This window comes from Pteronotus mesoamericanus, unplaced genomic scaffold, assembly GCF_021234165.1.
Source record: "Pteronotus mesoamericanus isolate MK-2021 breed Mesoamerican mustached bat unplaced genomic scaffold, CSHL_Meso_final contig_192, whole genome shotgun sequence".
NCBI classification, from domain to species: Eukaryota; Metazoa; Chordata; class Mammalia; order Chiroptera; family Mormoopidae; genus Pteronotus; species Pteronotus mesoamericanus.
This window is the reverse complement of record NW_026555082.1, coordinates 2132668-2151854: the sequence shown is the minus strand read 5'-3', so window position 1 is coordinate 2151854 and position 19187 is coordinate 2132668. Positions and strand designations below refer to the sequence as shown.

Sequence of the window (19187 nt, the reverse complement as noted above, 5' to 3'; positions counted from 1 at the left end):
CAGAAGGGGAACGTGCATCTGGCAGAGGAGAGCGCCCGCAGCTCCGTACTCACCTCATCATCCTCTTCGGAAACCTTGATCGAACTATCCGGACTCCTGGCAGGTTTCTGGTTGCTCGGCCCATTGGTCTCTTCTTTCCCATGCTCGGCCTCCCATTCTTGTAAAACTTCATCTATGTTGAAGCGACGTCGATAATTTACAAAAAAGTTTTTCACTTGTACCACTGATTTGTTCCCAATGACATCTGAGATGGCCTGAAAATCGCGGCCATATTTCCTGATGGCTATGGACATAAGAGAGCATTTTTCAATGCAAGAGAAAACCAGTGAAAAACACATACAACAGAGACTTACTCACATCCAGATAAGAAAACATACAGGCTTTCACGAGCAGGCACTACCTTCGTGTTTTAGACCCGTGGAAAAAGTAGCACTCTAGATACATTCTGTGGGTGGCTCATCAGAGTTCAGTGTGACCCTGTCACCCAGAAATCTGTACCTCGTCATCAGATGACACACGGACCCCGAGGTCCCCCAGCAATCACTCCGTGGTTGGGGACATCCTGCGTTTGTCTTTTCAGGGCCCCCAGGGCTGGAACGCCTCCAAAACCTGATGCTCTGTCTGCTTTTTCGGGGTTTGTGCTTCCTGACTATTCAGTACCCAACCCCACACAGAGCTGTCAAGATGAACTACTCACACCTTTAAAACGGACACCCCCACACACTACTTTTACATCTTGTGAGACCCAGGAAAAGAAAAAGGCAAGCCCAGGGGGAACTCAGGAATGGGGTTAAAATGCTGTCTGCTGCCAGAACTTGATCCTCCAGAATCTGTTCAGCCGGGAGCCGCGTGCCGGGCGCGGTGCGGGGCACGCCTGTCCCTAGAGGCTCCTTCGGAGGAGGCCCCCCCATACCTTGCACGGCGAGAAGCTGCTCCTCTGTGGTCCAGCGCGCGTTACTTTTCTGAATGACCTGGATGTCCAAATGAGCCACATCAGCATGCCGCACGTCCTTACGAGGGCTAATGAAATCTTTTTCTCATATCAGAATTTTAACATCAACTAGGTTTACAAATTTCTGTTTATACTTCTCTTTCTAATAGGTGTATACCAGAGAGATATTACATGGATATTACACTTAAACACATAAAACTGGGCTATGACTTCTGAGATGAGGTTAACATAATCGTACCTCTGGAAGTCGATACGGTTCTATTCCACCGTCAAGTTTTTCTTTGAGAGCACTGTTTGTCTGTTTAATATTCTGAATCTAAGAGAGAAAAGATTTTTGTTTTAAAAGTGGAACAGGCTGAGCACGGTAGGGGCAGTGGGCCGGTGTGCAGGAACACAGGTGGCACCCTCCCGGGAGCACCAGGGCGGGGCCAGAGGCAGGGCTGGGCGCAGGCGGCCGCCCAGCTCTGTGCTCCCTGGGGGCTGCGCACTGGGCACCCACAAGAAGAAGTGACAGGACAGTGATCTGACATCAGGGAAGAACCCAAGGCAGGAGTTAGTGAGGCTGAAGGGAAACCGGATGTCCTTCCTGGCCCCATAAATACCCATGGCTTACGGCAGGGAGAGTGAAACCAGTCACTGACACTGAGAAGTCAGTGCTGATCAGCAGCTTTGAAAGGGGACAGAAAACGAGGACCGGAACTTTTGCTGGACGAGCCTACAGACCATCGGCAACGTCCCAGTGCCAATGCCGCCTGTTGGCTCTCAGATGACCTGAGAGCCCGCGCCCTCCGAACCACCACACACGCCCGGAAGGACCAGCCGGTGAGGGGCACGGCCCGGCTTGGGAAGGGCTGGAGGGCAAAGGGGGCCTCTGGCAGGAGGGGGCGCCCCTGGAAGACACCTCTGCCGGTACGCGCTCCGTCCTGGGCACCTCCATGCCGCACCGACCGCAGCCTGTGCGCGGGGGAGTTCAGGAAAGTCCCTCCAGCCCCTAGATCATGAAAACCTCGTGGCAAAACCCAGGGCAAGGGTATCTTTCTGATCAACAAGCTCTCGCAAATCAGAGTGGTCCCAGGACAGCCGAACGTCTTCGTGTGTATCTCAATCCCCTAAGGATGCCCACATGACCTCTCTCCGTACCAAAACCTGTAACTAGCTGGCACGAAGGTGTTCCACCTGCGTGCGTGAGTCCCAGTGTCCCGCACCACCCTCTGCGCTGCCATGTGGAAGCCAGGACCCGTTGCTTCTGCGCAGTGAACCGTGGCCACAGCGCCAGTGAGCTGTGTGGCAGGTCTGTGTGCTCCCCTGGGCTGCCACTTGGGAACACCGGGGACAGCGACCGCCTCCACGGGGGCAAGCGGCCCGGCCACAACTGTGGCGGTGTCTGCAGAGCACCCGGGCAGGGTGGGGCCAACGAGCTGCTGCACAAGGTGGACCAGACCGCCGGGGGGGTCACCGAGGCCGCAGCGCCGGGGAGGAACAGGCAAGCTCCGCGGGAGTGCCGCGGCTCTGACAGCACCGCGGACAACGGGGTGAAGCCCTGGCCAGCTGAGGTTAAGGTGCCCCCGTCTCTCACCGCCACACCGCCAACGATCACACTTTAAGTGCAACCTTATCAACGACACACCCTCGGCAGCCCGCCCCTAACGGCGCAGCACCAGGCTCTCACTGGAACGAGCCCCCCGGAGAAAGTCCTTGGAAGCTGTGGAGTTCTGTCGACAGAGAGCTGGGGCAGGGTGACGCGGCTGGCTGAGCGCGCGGAGTCCTTCGGGCCGTCCACGGCACCCAAAGGAGGCTGCTTGAGAGACGGGGGAGAACCGGCCTCGCCACCGGACGGGACCCCCGGCGAGGGCAGGGGGACAGCTTGAACCTGCCCCTCACCTGACTCTGGCGTCACTGAAGACCTATTTCAAAATTTCCTTTTTCTAGAGCTTTCTTTCCTTTCCTAAGCCCTGGAAATAAATACAGGCACTTCTTTGGAAGACTAAAACAATGAAAAACTTTTATAAAGGTATGGAAAAAAACAACTAAATAAACTAAAGGAAGTAAGAACACCAAAGCAAACAAGTTCCTAACCTATAAGGTGCCCAGAATTCGAGGTCCCTAACCGTCTCCTTTAAGAGCATCTAACTGGACTCCTGAGTTGACCTGCTTAGAGCAACTAGCAAGGGACAACCCAGAAGAAGGGGACGGTGGCAAAGAGGCTCCTGCGTACACAGCCTTCCCCCCGTATCCAGACAGCGATCTCCCGCACAGAAAACAGGCCCCGCACATAGTGCAGAGCCGAGTGGCTCGGCGACCGAGTGGGCAGGAGAGCCCCGGCTGCCCGGTGGCGCTGCAGGCGTGGCCCCGGAGCCCAGCACTGCCGTCGGGCACCATGGTGACGGCCCTGCACAGACGCCCACATGTCTTCGTGGGAGAAAGAGAAGGCAGTGTGTCTGTTCCCCATAGGCCTAATTTTGATCAAGTGTAATTTCTTCATTTTCTCACAAATTATCTTCCCCACACACCTGCTGGAAGTCACTGTACCTAGGCTTTCACTGCCCTTCCCTCATCAAAAGGCATGGCCAGGACAATCCACGCTTCTCCTGAATTCCGCACGGACTCCTGAACACACAGGGCCGCGGAGGGGCCCCTCCCGCAGCTCCATGGAGCAGGGTGCTGCTGTGCCAAGCACTAGGGGACTCGGTCCCTAGCGCTTTTCATTTTTGAATAAACACATTCATTGTCTCCCTAAAATCAATAAAGAAACACGAAATTAAATAAATGGCTAAACATCCATTTATAAATAAATAAGGCAAAACATCCACAGGTTCTGAACTAAAAGTGAGCTCGCTCTGACCTCATCACCCTACACCTCTGTTCCTGATGCATTTTCCCTAGTAAAGTATCCAGTGTTCACTAATGTAAGAATAAGCGAATGCCAAGTGAAAAGAAAGCCAGAGGGGCAAAAAGCCAGGTAAGAAACAGGATACGAAAGTAATCACTTAAAGGATTAAAAAAAAAAAAAAATCGGCCAACTTGGCCTTGTGCCTTACTTAGACCTCCTGGTTCAACACAACTTCCTTTTTTCCGCTTTACCCTGTGGTCAGTGACTCCCCTCTGCGGTCGGACCGTTCTACTCTGCGCTCAGGAAGACCTACTGCCACAGGCTCCCTTGGCCGGACCACCTAACGTTCCCAGCCCCTCTCACTAGTCCACGCAGCCATACAGCGAAGCTCTAGCGTGGAGAAAAGTCTAGGGGTTTCTGGTACAGCCAAAAGGGCAGGCAGGGCAGCCCCACCTCCGTCTCCTTGCCTCACAGCCCTGCACGCCGCGGAAGGGCTACGAAACGGCTTCCGCAGCGCCCGACGGGGCAGATGCGACACGCCAGGTGAAAGGCCGATCCACGACGGGCGCCGGGTAGAAAGAAGAATCGGGGCCCTGCGAGCACCACTGAGCCGACGACCGCCCGCCAGCCCCAGCGACAGCGGGGTTTCTTGCTATTTGATAAAAATAGACCCGTCATTGTTTAAGCTGATATTAGCCAGGCTTTCTGTCATTTTCAGGCGGAAGGTCCCTCACCTACAACTAAATGGGGCCCTTCAGAATAAAACGTCACGGTGTCACTGACTGTCACCCGAGTCCCGACTGCATCCGTCAGGAGCCCTAAAAGGCTACGGGAAGTAAACGACCTGCCTCCTCCGTCAGCAAGTGGGACTCTAAGCCCTCTCAACAATGTGAGCCGTAAGTAGCTACCTTCAAATAAAAAGCTCCTGCTCTTGACCCTGGCTCTGGAAACCAAAGACGCGCTCTCACTGCTCATACGGCACAGGCAGTAACAGCCCTGTGGAAGAAGCCCTGCAGGCGCACGCAGCGGAGGGGCCTCTCGCAGAGGGAGGTGAGGCTCCTCCCGTGCAGGCGGAGCTCCAGGTGCTCGCACAGCGGCCGGGGCCCCGCCTCGTCCGGGGAGGCCGCGTGGGCCAGGACTAACCTCCCATTGGAAAGGAGGCCCAGGAAGGTAAGTGGTTCTCCTCAGACCAGAAGGCAGCTGTGCCAGCAGCCAAGGCGAGGAGCCAGGGCTCTGGCTCCACGAGGCGCGCCCGGCCCTGCTCTGTGCTGCCTCCTGGCACCGGAGGACAGGCCGGGCCCCTGACCCTCTTCTCATCTCTGAAATGACAGCTGGCCTCCTACTTAACTGTCCAAGGGAACCATCAAGATTAACAAGTCAGAAGAGCAACAACTGAAAGGAAACCATCAATCCACAACTTGCCTTGAATTCCAGGGGGAGTGAGGCGGGGAGAGAGGAGACACATAAAAGGAGATTAGGCTACTCGGCAGAATTTTCGGTTTTAATGTACTATGCAAAATTAAGAGTAAAAGAAGCTATTTTTCATATCAGCCATACACAGTAAAAAATGATTAATTTTTAAAAAAGGATCCTTTACAGTAACATTGAAAAAGTACCAAATATCTAGAGACAACTCTAACAATGGATACACAAGACCTATGCTTAGAAAACACCGAAACAGAAATCAAATAGCTCTATAAGTAGGGGGGACATGTCATTTCATGGATCAGAAGGTGTCAATTCTCTATTTTGATCTATAAATTCAATACAATCCCAATCAAAATTCTAGCAGAATTATTTTTTGGGAAATTGAAAAGGTGACTCTAAACTTTATATGGAACGACAAAGGGCCATGAAGAGCCAAGACAATCATGAAGGACGTATTGTATGAGATAGATTTATAATGTTCCTATAATCAGAGAGTACGTACTGGTGAAGAATGGACAGACAGACCAAAGGAACTGATAAGAAACCCCAAACCCAACCATGCAAAAGACCCCACTTACCTAGACAGCCATATAGAAAAACAATCAAGCAAATACTGACTACATATGTAGCAACACACACAGAAAAACACTGCCAGGAAGATCGAGATCAAAACGGAAAGGCAAAACAGCACCAGGATCACACGGCAGAACACCTCCATGCCTGAAGGGAGCTCCTGAGCAGAACTCAAAGGGCACCAACCATAAAAGACAAGAATGAGACACTAGACTACCTTAAAATTAAGGTTTTCTGTTTGCCAAAAGATACCATTAACAGAGCGAAAAAGACCAGCCTCCGAGTGGGAAATGGAAGCTCTGTGTCCCCCTCCTCCCGGGGTCACGCCCACAATGCTCGGGGACATTCTGCTGGTGGGGGGAGGGCGCTAGTCGCATCTAGTGGGTAAAGGCCAAAGATGCTGCCAAAGATCTCACAACGCACAGGACAACTGCCCACAAAGAATCACAGGAAGCTGACGCAACGCAACAGAACCCGCCCAATCCGACAGGACACTCCAGACGACTGCGCGGTACAGCCTTCAGAGGCGGCACCAGCGTGCTCCCTGATCCGGCAATCCCGCTCTCAGGCACAGACCCCACCAGGACGCACGCACAGTGCACCCAGAGTCCCATGGAAGTGTTCATGTCAGTATTATTTGCAATGGGCAAAGATGGGAAAGAATCCACAAAAGTGCATTTTGTGAGACATTTACACAGCAGGGAGAAAGAACAGGAACGACGGCTCTGTGCTGCGTGGATGGCTCTCACACGCGGAAGGAAAGCCAGACGCGAAAGAAACCGCGTCATATCACTTTTATATGAAGTCCCCAAACAGGCAACAGCAATTTATGGTTTGACAAGTCGGAAAAGCAGCCACAAACTGGAGAAGGTGGGGATGAGCCAGAGGGTATAAGGGTCCCGGCCGCAGAGGAGCCGCGGAGACTGGAGGAGAAGCAGGGGGCTCGGGAGGCACCGCTCCATTTCCTGGTGCAGAAGAGAGGTTAGTGGGGCGTGTTCGCCATGTGAAAATCGGTGAGTGCGCGCACACTGTTTTTATGCACACACACATAACATCGATTTCAAAGTGAATTTAAAGAAAAATCAGTGGCCAGTACTTAAGATCTCCTGTCCACTTCCTTAGAAACTAAAGGCCCTTTTGAGATTTGTGGACAGAGAACATCCACATGTGTGGAAAATAAAACACTTCTCAAGAACTAGCCAGGATGACCCCGGGCTGAGCTCTGAGTACCTGTCGCTTGATTGAGACCAATTCCATGTCCAGCTGTCTCAGCACCGTGGTAGCAGCAGTGGCATTGGCAGACACAGCCTCCACATCTTCTTGAGAAAGAAACATTCCTTTTGGAGGTTTCCTTTTTGCTCTATTTTTAGCTTGAGTACTATGTTTTTCTTTCTTGATCTGAGGAGCCGTCTCAGTAGGGGGCACCTGCACAAGACACGTATTTTGGTAAGTGAGATGCTAGTAGAATTAAAATCCCAAATGGACAATAATAAGCATTATTTCCTTAACATGGCCCCAAACAACCTAAGGCAAATACCAGGCTCTATCACAAGCACCATCTCCAGTTCTAACAGGCAACCAACAGACAGAGCACCGGCTATCAAGACTTGGCCCATCACTCGGCAGTGGGCCCGTCCCTTCCAGCACAGACACGCCCTTCTCCGTGGCCACCCCCGACGGCGCCCATTTGCAGCTCCCGGGAGTGACACAGGGAGAAAAAGAGCTGTGCTCTTCCGCTGAGCTGTGTGTGTACGTACACACACGTATGAACAAGGAGCTATTTTATCTTGACAGTCTCTAGTGATACAGACGGACACATGAACATAGAAAGCACAAATTCAGTACATAAAGATTCATTTCAATTCTTCACATCTTTATGGGAGTTTTAAAAAATGTAAATTCAATATAACACTATATATATGCTGTCATTTTAAATGCACGACTACTGCTCCTTTTTAAAAGTGTTTTCTCTAAATTCAAAACCTCCAGAAATGAACTGCAGTGAAACCAAGGCCAGGAAAGGATACCGTCTTACTGGTGACCACTTTAAGAACAACAAGTTTAGGTGACTGGTCGTAGTCTCATCTTGTTAAGAGTATTGGCAAGGGTGTCAGCAAATGCTGATACAACTGAAAATGGGTCCAGGCTTTCTGCTTCCTACTTTAAAAGGCTAAGGTAAAAAGCCACGCCAACTCTGTTGGCAGCAGCAGGTCCTGCGGCTGCTCCGGGAGAGGGACGGGACAGCGTGGCAGGCAGGGAGCAGGCAGGGAACCAGGCGCTGGAACGGTGGGTGGCTCTTCAGTCCAGAGGGCCTGCGGCCGTGGGACTAGTGTAGGAACGCTTCAGTGTGTAAGCAAACACTTGTTTAACCGTTTTTCTTCTTGAATCAGAAATTGAGCTATACAAATAAGAACTACAGAGATTAACACGAAGTCTACCCTTTTCTCTCATTTAAAATGTTTCATTGAAGAAGTTAATAGAAAAAAGTTACAATAAAAAATAAACTTAAAAAAAAACAACCACCACAAATCGGGGTGGGGGGGGAGGGTGGAGAAAGGACCTAAAGACAATCCATCAAAACAAAGTCACTAAAAACTGCCACTCTAAGTTGGTCTCCCAACCTTAGCGCAGCTAACCCTTGAGATCAGCCTGTTATTTGGACTCTCACACAAGTCACCGGCAGAAGTGCCACGAGGAAGGAATGACGAGGTTCCCACCGGTGATACACTCCATACCAAAAGCACCCTTAAAAACGTACCTAGAACACTCTGACCCAGTACTCAACTTACAGAAAGTAATCCTAGTGGGAAAGAGTAAGTGTACAAACACTACAGTTACGAGAGCAGCATGCCAGCACTGTTTGTAACAGCAAAAAGCAGGGGCAGAGGACTGTACACACCCACAGAAATTAATTCACTCAGCTGTGAAAGGCGTGTATAGTGGAGTAAGGTCCAGCGGTGCATGCAAACATATTTGATGTCAAATACGTTCAAGATAAACTTGAAAGGTTATACAATTTTACATGTACATTAAGATCCCATTTTATAGTGCTCTGAACATAAGTACTTATTCAGAATTAAGGGCACAGACATACACTTTTCACAAAGGATGTGGCCTGGAAAGAGTCACCGAGATGTTCACAGTGACTGTGTGTTTAAAATCATTTCACAGGGGTCTCACACAGGCTTTATTCAGTTTTATGAATGGATACAATAATGAAAAGACTGCCACCCCCATTTCAAAAGGCTAAGACCCTCCCATCGCCCCTGTTCTCAGCAGGCAGTTTACAAGCGTCACCCAGGGCTGCAGGGATCCATGGCCCCTGCGTCCTTGGGCAGCCTGCGCAGTAGTTTCTGAGGGACGGGAGGTGTGCGCTGCAGCCCTCTGGTGTCACCCTCTGGTGTCGCCCGCTGAGCCGGCATGTGCAGAGCCCTAGACCAGCGACAGCTGGGAAGGAGCCACAGGCGGAGAGGAGGAGCCCGCGCTGGCCTGGGCCTCCCAGCCGCGCCTTTCCAACAGCCTGAGATGGCAGCTCAGCAGACGGCGCCGAGGACTCAGCCCCAGACAAACCATACCCCTTCGATGCGGTTTTTTCCTTTAAGACCTCCTAGGACCTCTGCAGCATAAAAAAGGTCCAGTCAGAAACGAAGACTACACTAATTGAAATAAAGAACAACTTAACAGGGAAACAACAGTAGAGTGGATGAGGCTAAGAATCTAATCAATCATTTGGAGCATAAGAAACCAAAAAACAACCAATCAGAACAACAAGAAGAAGAAAAAAATACAAAAAATGAGAATAGTATAGGAAGCCTCTGGGACAGCTTCAAGAGATCCAACATTCTCATCATAGGGGTGCCAGAGGGAGAAGAGAAAGAGCAAGAAATTGGAAATGTACTTGAAAAAATAGTGAAAGAAAACTTCCCTAATTTGGTGAAGGAAACAGACATGCAAGTCCAGGAAGCACAGAGAGTCCCAAACAAGATGGACCCAAAGAGGCCCTCACCAAGACACATCATAATTAAAATGCCAAAGGTTAAAAGAATCTTAAAAGCACCAAGAGAAAAGTGGTTAAGGTTACCTACCGGGGAGTTCCCATAAGACTGTCAGCTGATTTCTTAAAAGAAACTTTGCAGGCAGGGAAGGATTGGCAAAAAAATATTCAAAGTTATGAAAAGCAGGGACCTACAGCCAAGATTGCTCTACCCAGCAAAGCTCTCATTTAGAATCGAAGGGCAGATAAAGAGCTTCCCAGACAAGAAAAAACTAAAGAGTTCATTGTCACTAAACCATTATTTTATGAAGTGTTCAAGGGGCTTATTTAAGAAAAAGAAGATCAAAACTATGAATGATAAAATGACAAAGATACGTATCTATCAACAATTGACTGAAAAACAAACTAAAAGCGAAAAAGAGCAGAGACAGAATCGCAGCGGGGAGAGCGTTATGAGGGTTGCCAGCTTGGGGGGGGGGGGCGTTGGGGGGAAGGGGTAGTAAAGAGGGAGTGGAGGCAGTTCGGCGCCACCCCTGCCACGGCTACCCCAGGCAGGACCCGTCGGAGGGCCAAGGGCTGCGGGTGCTCCTGCCACGCACGGCAGGCGTCCTCCTGTCCACACCGAGGGGCAGCAGTGCCTGCGGGCGGGGGGAGCAGAGACCTCCTGGGATGGCACGTCATACTCAGCACAACAAACCCCAATCTGTTTTAGTATTCATTTCTGATTTCAGCCGAGTAGACTGCGTCTGTTTGTAGTGACAAACTTAACTCACACACAGTAAACGAGACCTGACATATAATGGAAATAAAAGTAAAGAGGGGAGGGGGTTAAGAAGTACAATAGGTGGTTACAGAATAGCCATGGGGATATAAAATACAGCACAGGAAATGGAGTGGCCAGGGAACTTGTACGCATGACCCGTGGACAGGAACAATGGCGGTGGGGGGTGGCGCACGCTGGGTGGAGGTGGGTAAAGGGGGAAAACCAGGACAACTGTAATAGCATAATTAAAAAAATATAATTTTAACAAAAAGACTTCCTTTACTCAGGTTTCTTGGCAAACACAATTCTAAGTTCTATAAAGCCAAGTTATTATTGTTTAAAATGTCATACCATGGTGCCTTGTATGATATAGCACTTAATATAGTAAAGTAGAGTAAGTGAGAAGAACAAAGGTTTTGCTTATGAACTAGTAGTAACATCCATCTACCTGCAGGGAGATAAATACCTCCTTTCTGCTCTCCTTATTCTGATCAATCTCGAGGTCCATGGGGTTATTTCCATTTGCTTCCTCTAATTCATCCTCGCTGAAAGACAAGGAAAAGTTACTGAAAGATTACTTTGTATTAATTTTATTTAATATATAAATATAAGCAATAAACTGATTCAATGATAGGTTTAATATAAAATTAGTATGTTTTCAGACTGCTGAGATAAAAAATTTTACAATTCATATAAAAATACCAATTCTACAGTTCTTTTAGTCTAAATGATTAAGATCAACGATTAACACAGGTTTCTACTTCCCAGACCAGGTCTGTGGACATACTTGAGACACTGTCCAAAAATCAAGTCCCCAGCACCAGGAACGAGCTCCCTGTGAGCAAGATGCCCCATCTGCTCCCCTGTGACCACCCAAGTCTGGGCAGGACAGAGGCTCTGCGGGGGCAGGGACAACTAGGATTCTAAGCTAAGTTCATCTCAAAAAGGACACTCGCACTGACATAGTGCTTTTGCTTATATTCTTCTACGCAGTGCATTTTATTTAAAAAAAAGAAAAGGGACACCAGCCCCGTGGCAGGTAAGAGCGTTGCTCCCAACGGGAGCATGGGCCCCGCAGCACTCGGTTCCAGTGCCCGCATCCCGCCCGGTCTCAGGAGTCCGTCCCAGTGACCGCACACACTGCGCCCTGCGCCTCCCTGTGCCGCCCCGCAGCCCCGCCCCGCGCCTGAGGCAGTCTCTGCTCTGGCTGAGGAAAAGAAAAGAAAGAACCTGGGGTGGAGGCAGTTCGGCGCCACCCCTGCCACGGCTACCCCAGGCAGGACCCGTCGGAGGGCCAAGGGCTCCGGGTGCTCCTGCCACGCACGGCAGGCGTCCTCCTGTCCACACCGAGGGGCAGCAGTGCCTGCGGGCGGGGGAGCAGAGACCTCCTGGGATGGCACGTCATACTCAGCACAACAAACCCCAATCTGTTTTAGTATTCATTTCTGATTTCAGCCGAGTAGACTGCGTCTGTTTGTAGTGACAAACTTAACTCACACACAGTAAACGAGACCTGACATATAATGGAAATAAAAGATTTCAATCAGAAGTTGCTCCAGCGCTAAACTCATTATTAAGCAGGTACGCCACGTTTCTTCGGTGGGCAGAGGAGTACTGATCCACGAACAGGCCCGCTGGCATGTGGGCTGACGACCAAACACAGGCAGCGGCGTCTAGGGCGACGGAGTCACAGACCCTGCCCGCTGGAAAGAGCTCCGGCGGCTCCCTCAGCACCGCTCCCACGGCCTGCTTGGGCCAAGAGGCCTGGGTTCTCCCAACGTGACCCTCAACTCAGTCTGTTCCCACATGTTAATCTCTTTTATTTGAAATTATAAAATACTCCTCTGAGATTGGCCAAATTATTACTAATTTATAAAAATAGTATGTTATAGAAAATGTGGAAAATGTAACTTTAAATAGCCACCTGTACCACACCAGCCTAACAGAAGAACCGTGCGCTGTCTGCCGGCATCTTGGCTGCTGCCATCTCTGCCTGCAGGGCCGAGGAGCTGGTGGGGAGGGCGCACCGGCTGGGGCCTGGGCAGCTGTGCGCAGCGCCTGCCCCGCCGAGCTTGAGCTTCCTCCCAGACGCGGGCCCACGGCTGCCCCGACGCTGTGGCACTCGGCACAGAAGGCTGTGGACGTGCTGACGAAGACGTGTCCTTCAGCTAAGCCGCCCGAAGACTATCGCTTACTAAGAAACCATGACATGCTGCTCGCTCATTCATATACACGAAACAGATGGTCAAAAAGGGAAGGAGACCTCAACTGTACTGGCATCCTGAACGCACCAAACATGACTGTGCTGAATGCCTCTGGACAAGCATACCAAATGAGTGTCAGCCTAGGAAACGAGGTCCCTCCTGTTTGAAGACACCCTTAGGGGCACGAAGGAGCCTGTGGGGAAGTCTGCGCATCCAACCTGGAAGCCTCCTGACTGAAGGAAGAGGGCAAGGAGAGGCGCCTGGGGGCGGGGAGGGGGGCGCGCAGGGCAGTGCCAAGGCCTTCGCACAGCTCCCTGCAAGGGAGCGAAGTGTGTTCGTGAGGTTTGGTTCGGGCAGGGCAGCTGCTGGGAGGGACCCGGCACTGCTCTTCCTTGTCGTGTGTCCCCAGCTCCCAGAACTCTAGTGACTGCAGACGTCCCCAGGTCGGGGGCTGCACCCCCAGGCACCACTGACCTTTCCTCCCGCTCGCGCTTCTGTTTGCGAGCGTGGCGATCCATCACGCTGGTCTTAGTCCGTGTCTTCTTCCACGAGTAGTAAAATTTCACCAGACTTGCTATAGACTTATCAGGAAGCTAAATATAAAAAATGAGTGGCTTTAGATTCAAAGCTAGCATCTCAGAATCAGATGTGCTTAGATACACTTAATTAGGATCACTCTCATGCATTCAGAAACGTCCTAAGTCACGGCTCTTCTCCAATAAGGAAAAAACCATGAAAGGACGCTCATCCATACGTCTTCAAATGCTAAGTGTGACTGTAAGTGAAACGCAGCCAATGAAAGAGTGTAAAGCCAGGTTAAGATGAGCCAGGGTTCTCACACAGCTCCAGCCTCTAACAAAACTTTCGCATTATTTGAAACAATTTCGTTTTAGCACTATTGTAAATGTGAGTAAGCTTTCGCAGTAGGAGCCCATCAAACAGCACCCTAGAGTGTGAGAGATAAGCCGGCCTCCTCCAGGCCGGCAGGGCCCCACATCGCCAGCCCTCCACCCCAAGGCCTGTGCCCTGCACTTGTCTTCTGGAGAGTCCCTTCAGGAGAGCCTGGGCGGGGGCGGGGTCCCTGCCGTGGAGTGGGGAAGGGCCAGGCACGGCTTTACTCCGGTGACTCGTACTGGAGGAGAGGCGGCCCCTCGTCCCCCAGCAGCCAGCCAAGAGTGGCTTTTTCTAGAGGGAGCCGTACTGAACATGGGAATGCCCATGTCCGGGGTGGGGAGCACCCCTATCCCTCAGGTATGCGGCAGAGGAAAGGGGCTGGGGGAAAAGTCAATGGTCTCATCTACTTACCATCTGTTGGATTCTATGAAAAGTCTTCCCATGAAAACTAAAGGCTTGCTCAAACAAGACTTTATCCTCCACAGTCCACTCATCTGGGAAGGGGGTAAAGTTGGGCAAATCAGCCAATGATTTTTCAATATTATGCTTATGCCAAAAGAGCATCCCAAGAGCCTAGAAAAATAGTATCAGTGAAATTTTAGACCGAAGATGTGAACGCAACATTGAAATGGAATGAGGCGGGCAAAAGGAGGGCGCGCGTCTGTCTCCCCACCTGGGCGCATTGCTAAGCGGCGGCCCCAGAGAGATGGCCTCCCGGCGCTGACACCTCATCCCACAGCCCTAGGCGAGCAGGGCCCGGGGCTGCGCGCGGCTTGCTCGTGTGGCAGCGCCGGGAGCGGCTCTAGAACCCGTGCGCTGGCGGGGCACACGCTGATGCCCCTGCAGGTGAGGGGGGGGGGGGGGGGGGCACAGTGCACAACAATGCAAGGGCTTTGTCATTCTTTTGCTCACAAAACACAAATATTCAAAGCTTTTTTCAGCTCAAAGAGAAAAACAAATGAATAAGGAACAAACTAGAAACAAGAGATAACTCAGGAATACTTTCCTGAGAAAAGTCCTAAATTACAACTCTATAGTGAAAACAATCATATTTTTGAAAGTCAAAATTTTAAAAAATTCACAGGAGTATATTTAACAATCAATCATCCAATAATATATATACTTTCTAAATAGAATAAAAAAACTGATCATTTTTCTGGGCAACTTGGTGAAGTTCATGAGCAAGGTTGGAAAAGGAGAAGCATACATTTCTTGCTTTGAGAGACTCTGGAACTACGGACTATCTTATTGTAGTTGGCTTTTTAAACAGTTCTACCATGGTAAAATAATTAAAAATAAGGCTAAGGCTGAAAAGATAGTCTAATTCTATATAATCCTGATTACTTGCACCCTCAGTAATTGAAACTGCCAGGATAAGTGAAAAAATGTTAGTGCCTTATAGGCTGTAAAGTTTAGATCAATGCCAAGGAAAGCAGGACTCCAACTTACTGTGCTTATTTTTAAATAGTAGTTAGAAATGAGGTAGAGATAAGATAACCATCACACTTTTGGAGAAAAATAAATCTCGTGTACTTTCTATTAATAAGCTCCAAACAATTGTCAAAAGAAAGCCTTAGCCAGTTTTTACACTCTGAAAGTGACCCAAACAATTAATGTTAAAATACTACAGGCCTGAGGGGGACAGAACCCTTCAGGAAAAAACCACAGGCCGACAGATCCAGGGCTCCCCCCACCCCGTGCCCCGGGGCGCTCCGCCCAAGGCCTCATAGAGACTGGAGACGAGGCGCCTGCCTGCAGAGGGTCCTCTCCTGCTCGCCTGGGGTGGTGGAAAGGGGCCATAGCCCTGCCTGACCCGTTGGCAGCTCCCGAGGCTGCTGATGGGGAAACACTGCTAATCCCCACACACAGCAAAAAAGGTCAACAGGTCAGCCCTAAAAACCCACCTTTAACAACAAAAGAAAACCATGCCATTACCTGCTCCATGTTGTACCCATGCTTCTCTTTAGCGATGGCGATGTATTCGTCCACTGAAAAACAAGACAGGGGCTGGTGAGCGCACCCAGAGCAGAGCGGCCTCTGAGCGCGGGAGCAGCCGAACCAGCGCTGACCCGCGGGTACAGTCCCGCTGGGAGTCCTACCCGTGCAGATCCCACACACCCCACAGCTGACGGCGCGCGCAAGTGTCCTCGGCGCTTGTCACGGGATGGCAAGATTGTAATTTTTAAAAAAAAACTTGGTACTACTTGTTTTCTATGATAAACAAGTATTTTCTTGATGCGCTGAAAAATATTTAGAAACAAAATATTAAATTGGGGTTTGTTTTTAGTCTTAGCCAAGGCTGAAGAACAGGGAACTTAACTGCTTTATTTAAAAGCCTAAGAGACAGATGATGTGAACCGACGTCTGGTACTTGCTTTCAAGGGCTCAGGAAGCAGCAAGGGAAACCAACTCAGTCCCCAGAAGCTGCTGCCCCCAAATAAGAACCGAGAAAAGTAAGAGGCTACTAATCTTTAGTACTTCTTTATATTCATGTATGACTTTTCTATAAGAATGACAAAAATAACATGAGCTCAGAGACAACCAGCAACACAGAATTGTGCGCAACAAGAGTAAACCAGCCCCCCCCTCGGCCATCTCTCCCCGGGGAGAGGACAACTCGGGGCTGAGAGCAGGCGCCGGGCGCTCCGCCGCCCAGCCCCGCAGGCAGCAGGCTCAGCACCCGGGGCTCGGCGTGCCACTCGACTGTGCCACAGCCATGGCTCCCGACGGCGGCGTGACAGAGAACCCATTCAGAAAAGAGAAGTCGCTTATGAAAAATAATTCAGACTCTTATTAGCATGTATTGTAATGCTGGGGAAAATTTTTCCACTGACAGAGGAAAAAGTCCACTTAAACAGTAACTATTGCAACATGAAGGCATTCATTTTCTCTCTTCTTTTTTTAACATACAAGTACTTACAGACTGACTGCTTACGATGCTGAAAACGTAGCAAAATTCCAGTGTACTTGAGAGTCAGTGGAGGACACACTAAATGACCTTAAAACGAAAGGATTTTAAAAGTGAGGGGGAAAATTACTCCAGAGTGTGTCCTTTGCTTATGACTTCAAAGAGGGTGGATTACGCCAAATAAAAGACACATGTGCTAAGGTTCTGAAAAAGTCTGTGTGAGGGGAGGCTGCGCATCTGGCCAGAGCTCCGCGGAGGAGGGGGCGTGGCGTTTACCGGGACAGCCCCCGGTGCCAGCGGCAGCCTGGACGCAGGGGTGGACGAGGCTATGATGAAAATGAGGCGACGAGACCAGCCGCGTCGCCAATACGGAAGGGCAAGCAAGAAACAACAGACAGAGAGCGGGGGTCAGCGCCGGAGGGTCTGCTCTAGGCGCCGCTTCTCCGAGCGCCGACCTGGCGAGCGCGGCGCACGCGAACCTCAGCTCCTGCCGCGCACGCTCAGCTCCGCGGCGTTCGGACCTCCAGGCACAGCTCCTACCTGGGGGGCGGGGGGCGCGTGCCCTCTGTTACCCTGTTCGTTCATCAAGCCCGTCCCCGCTGCTGTCAACCATATTTAGTTAAAATTTTAGCTGGAAAATTCAGGGAAACAAAAGCATTCTTTGAATGTACTCTATTTTCATCTACTCTTTTGTTTATGAACATAAAAATGGGCTGCTGGTAGGAACAGTAAAACAGACCAAAACGCCGGTTCTGAAGGCCGCCGCGGCGGGGAGCGACGCCTGCCAGGCCGCACACGGCGAGGCGCGAAGCCGGCGCACAAGACCGCACAGCTGGTCGACGTTCCCGGGGACCGCCCGGGGACCCCAGCCGGAAGTGAAGGAAGGGGGACTCCAGCCCACTGCTCAGGCGAAGCCCCCGGGAACGCCGACCAGGACCCCAGAGGGCGACGGAGCGAGTGCACCGCGGGCGGCTGGCACCTTGTGAAAGAGCGAGCATCTGATAAGCACCAGCAGAAACACAACTGTCATCCTCTTCACTGTCCCCAGTGTCCCGCGAAGATTAGCGAAGCATCTGCTGACCGAACACCGGGATGCTGGGATAGGCACAATGGCAATAGTTTAGGTTCGTTTCCAGCAAGTTCAAGGGCGGCACAGGCTAGGGCTGCGGTCGGACAGACCCAGGGCAGACCCCGGCTCTGGCCCCTGACGGCGGAGGCCGTGGCGGCACTGCGGAAGCGCCGTCCTGGAGACCCTGCTCCCATTGGCAGGTCCGCGGCCTTCCCCGGCAGCCGTCTTCCCGGGCTCCCCCGGGCTCCGCAGGCGCGGCCCCCGCTTGGTGTGAAGGCGACGCCCAGCGGACGCCCCTCTGCCTCCTCAGGCAGCGCCCAGGGTCCGAGCACATTCAGACCGAAGACGAGGCTGTGCGGGAGGCTGCGCACAGGCCTCGCCCGCCCTGCGCCGCCCTGAGCGCCCCTTCCCTGCGGTCATGGGGACAGGCCGCGCCTCGCTGTTCCTAGGCGCCCCTGTGCCCGCGACCAGATCCCCAGCTCCTTCACCAAGGATGCCTGTGGCTGCTGGAAAGACAGGAGGGAGGGCAAAGTGAGAATTCTTCAAAACCGCTCATGTGGTTTCCTCAAGCAAAACTAAGCTTTCAACCTAAGAAAATAAAATCCACTCCCAACTGCCCTCATAAAAACAAAGGCTGACGAGATGCTCAGCGTGATGGATGAGAGATGAAACAGGCAGCAAGAGAAAGACAGGCTACCGGAAACAAACCAGTCTGAGACGAAGAACACAGGGCTCCTTCAGGGCTTGACCAGCACCTTCCTGTCTCTGGCAACAGTCTTGATTTTGCCTCTGAAGGATTAAAGGTCGACCAGTGGCCCTCCCAGCGGGGGCGAGGGGCCACTGCCGGCAGAGTCACTGGGAAGATGTGACCGGTGTGATGAGCAAAGTCCACGTGGCTTAAGGAAACGCCAGGCCACTTCCACGGGCCTGGCCCTTTGTGCCCAGCTGCCCTGCCCCAGTGCACAGTGATAGTGCCTGGGAGCCGTCGGGGTGCAAGGGCCAGACCGGCCCTGTGCAGCTTCGCTGACACCTTACACTCTTCATCAGGAGCAGGGGACTCAGAGGTAGTGCAGTCTACTTCAGAAGCAAGCTACCATTGCATAATGCTGCATTTTTTAAAGCTTGAAAATTCCTAGGAAACCACCAAGGAAAACTCTCAACCTTAAGTTACGATGGACTAAGATACACAGCATCCTGGTTCTTTAAAAATACAAAGACCATACACATCATACGCTTTTCTGATGAGAACTTAACACGGAAAGCACAGGTCAGGGAGTGTGCTTTCAGCGCAGCCCCACGTACAGGGAGAGCACGTGTGAGACACATCCAGGAAATTACAATACAGGCAGTAACATCGTAATGACACGGCGTGGCGCCAGTGGGTACCGGAAACACCAGGAGACACTTCGTAAAGTGTATGACTGGCCAACCACTGTGCTGTACCCCTGGCACGAATACAAAATAATACAGAATGTAAACTGTAACTGAAAAATAAAATCAGAGGAAGAAAATTCACAAAATTCCTAAAAGCATAATCAAGCGTTTGGTGAGCTACCCTTACTATAATACACA

The 19187-nt window shown here is 51.2% G+C and overlaps 1 protein-coding gene across 1 annotated transcript in view; it reads right to left on the bottom strand.

The window, feature by feature from the left end:
* Positions 1-19187, bottom strand: part of RCOR1 (REST corepressor 1) — a 92310-nt gene that overhangs the window by 4421 nt on the left and 68702 nt on the right. Inside the window, exons 4-11 of the mRNA XM_054567745.1 lie at positions 15574-15626; positions 14050-14211; positions 13219-13337; positions 11007-11085; positions 7014-7208; positions 1191-1268; positions 914-971; positions 54-283 (exon numbers count right to left, since the gene is read on the bottom strand). Of these exons, the coding sequence (XP_054423720.1) occupies positions 54-283; positions 914-971; positions 1191-1268; positions 7014-7208; positions 11007-11085; positions 13219-13337; positions 14050-14211; positions 15574-15626 (974 nt within the window). The remainder of the gene's footprint in view (positions 1-53; positions 284-913; positions 972-1190; positions 1269-7013; positions 7209-11006; positions 11086-13218; positions 13338-14049; positions 14212-15573; positions 15627-19187) is intronic.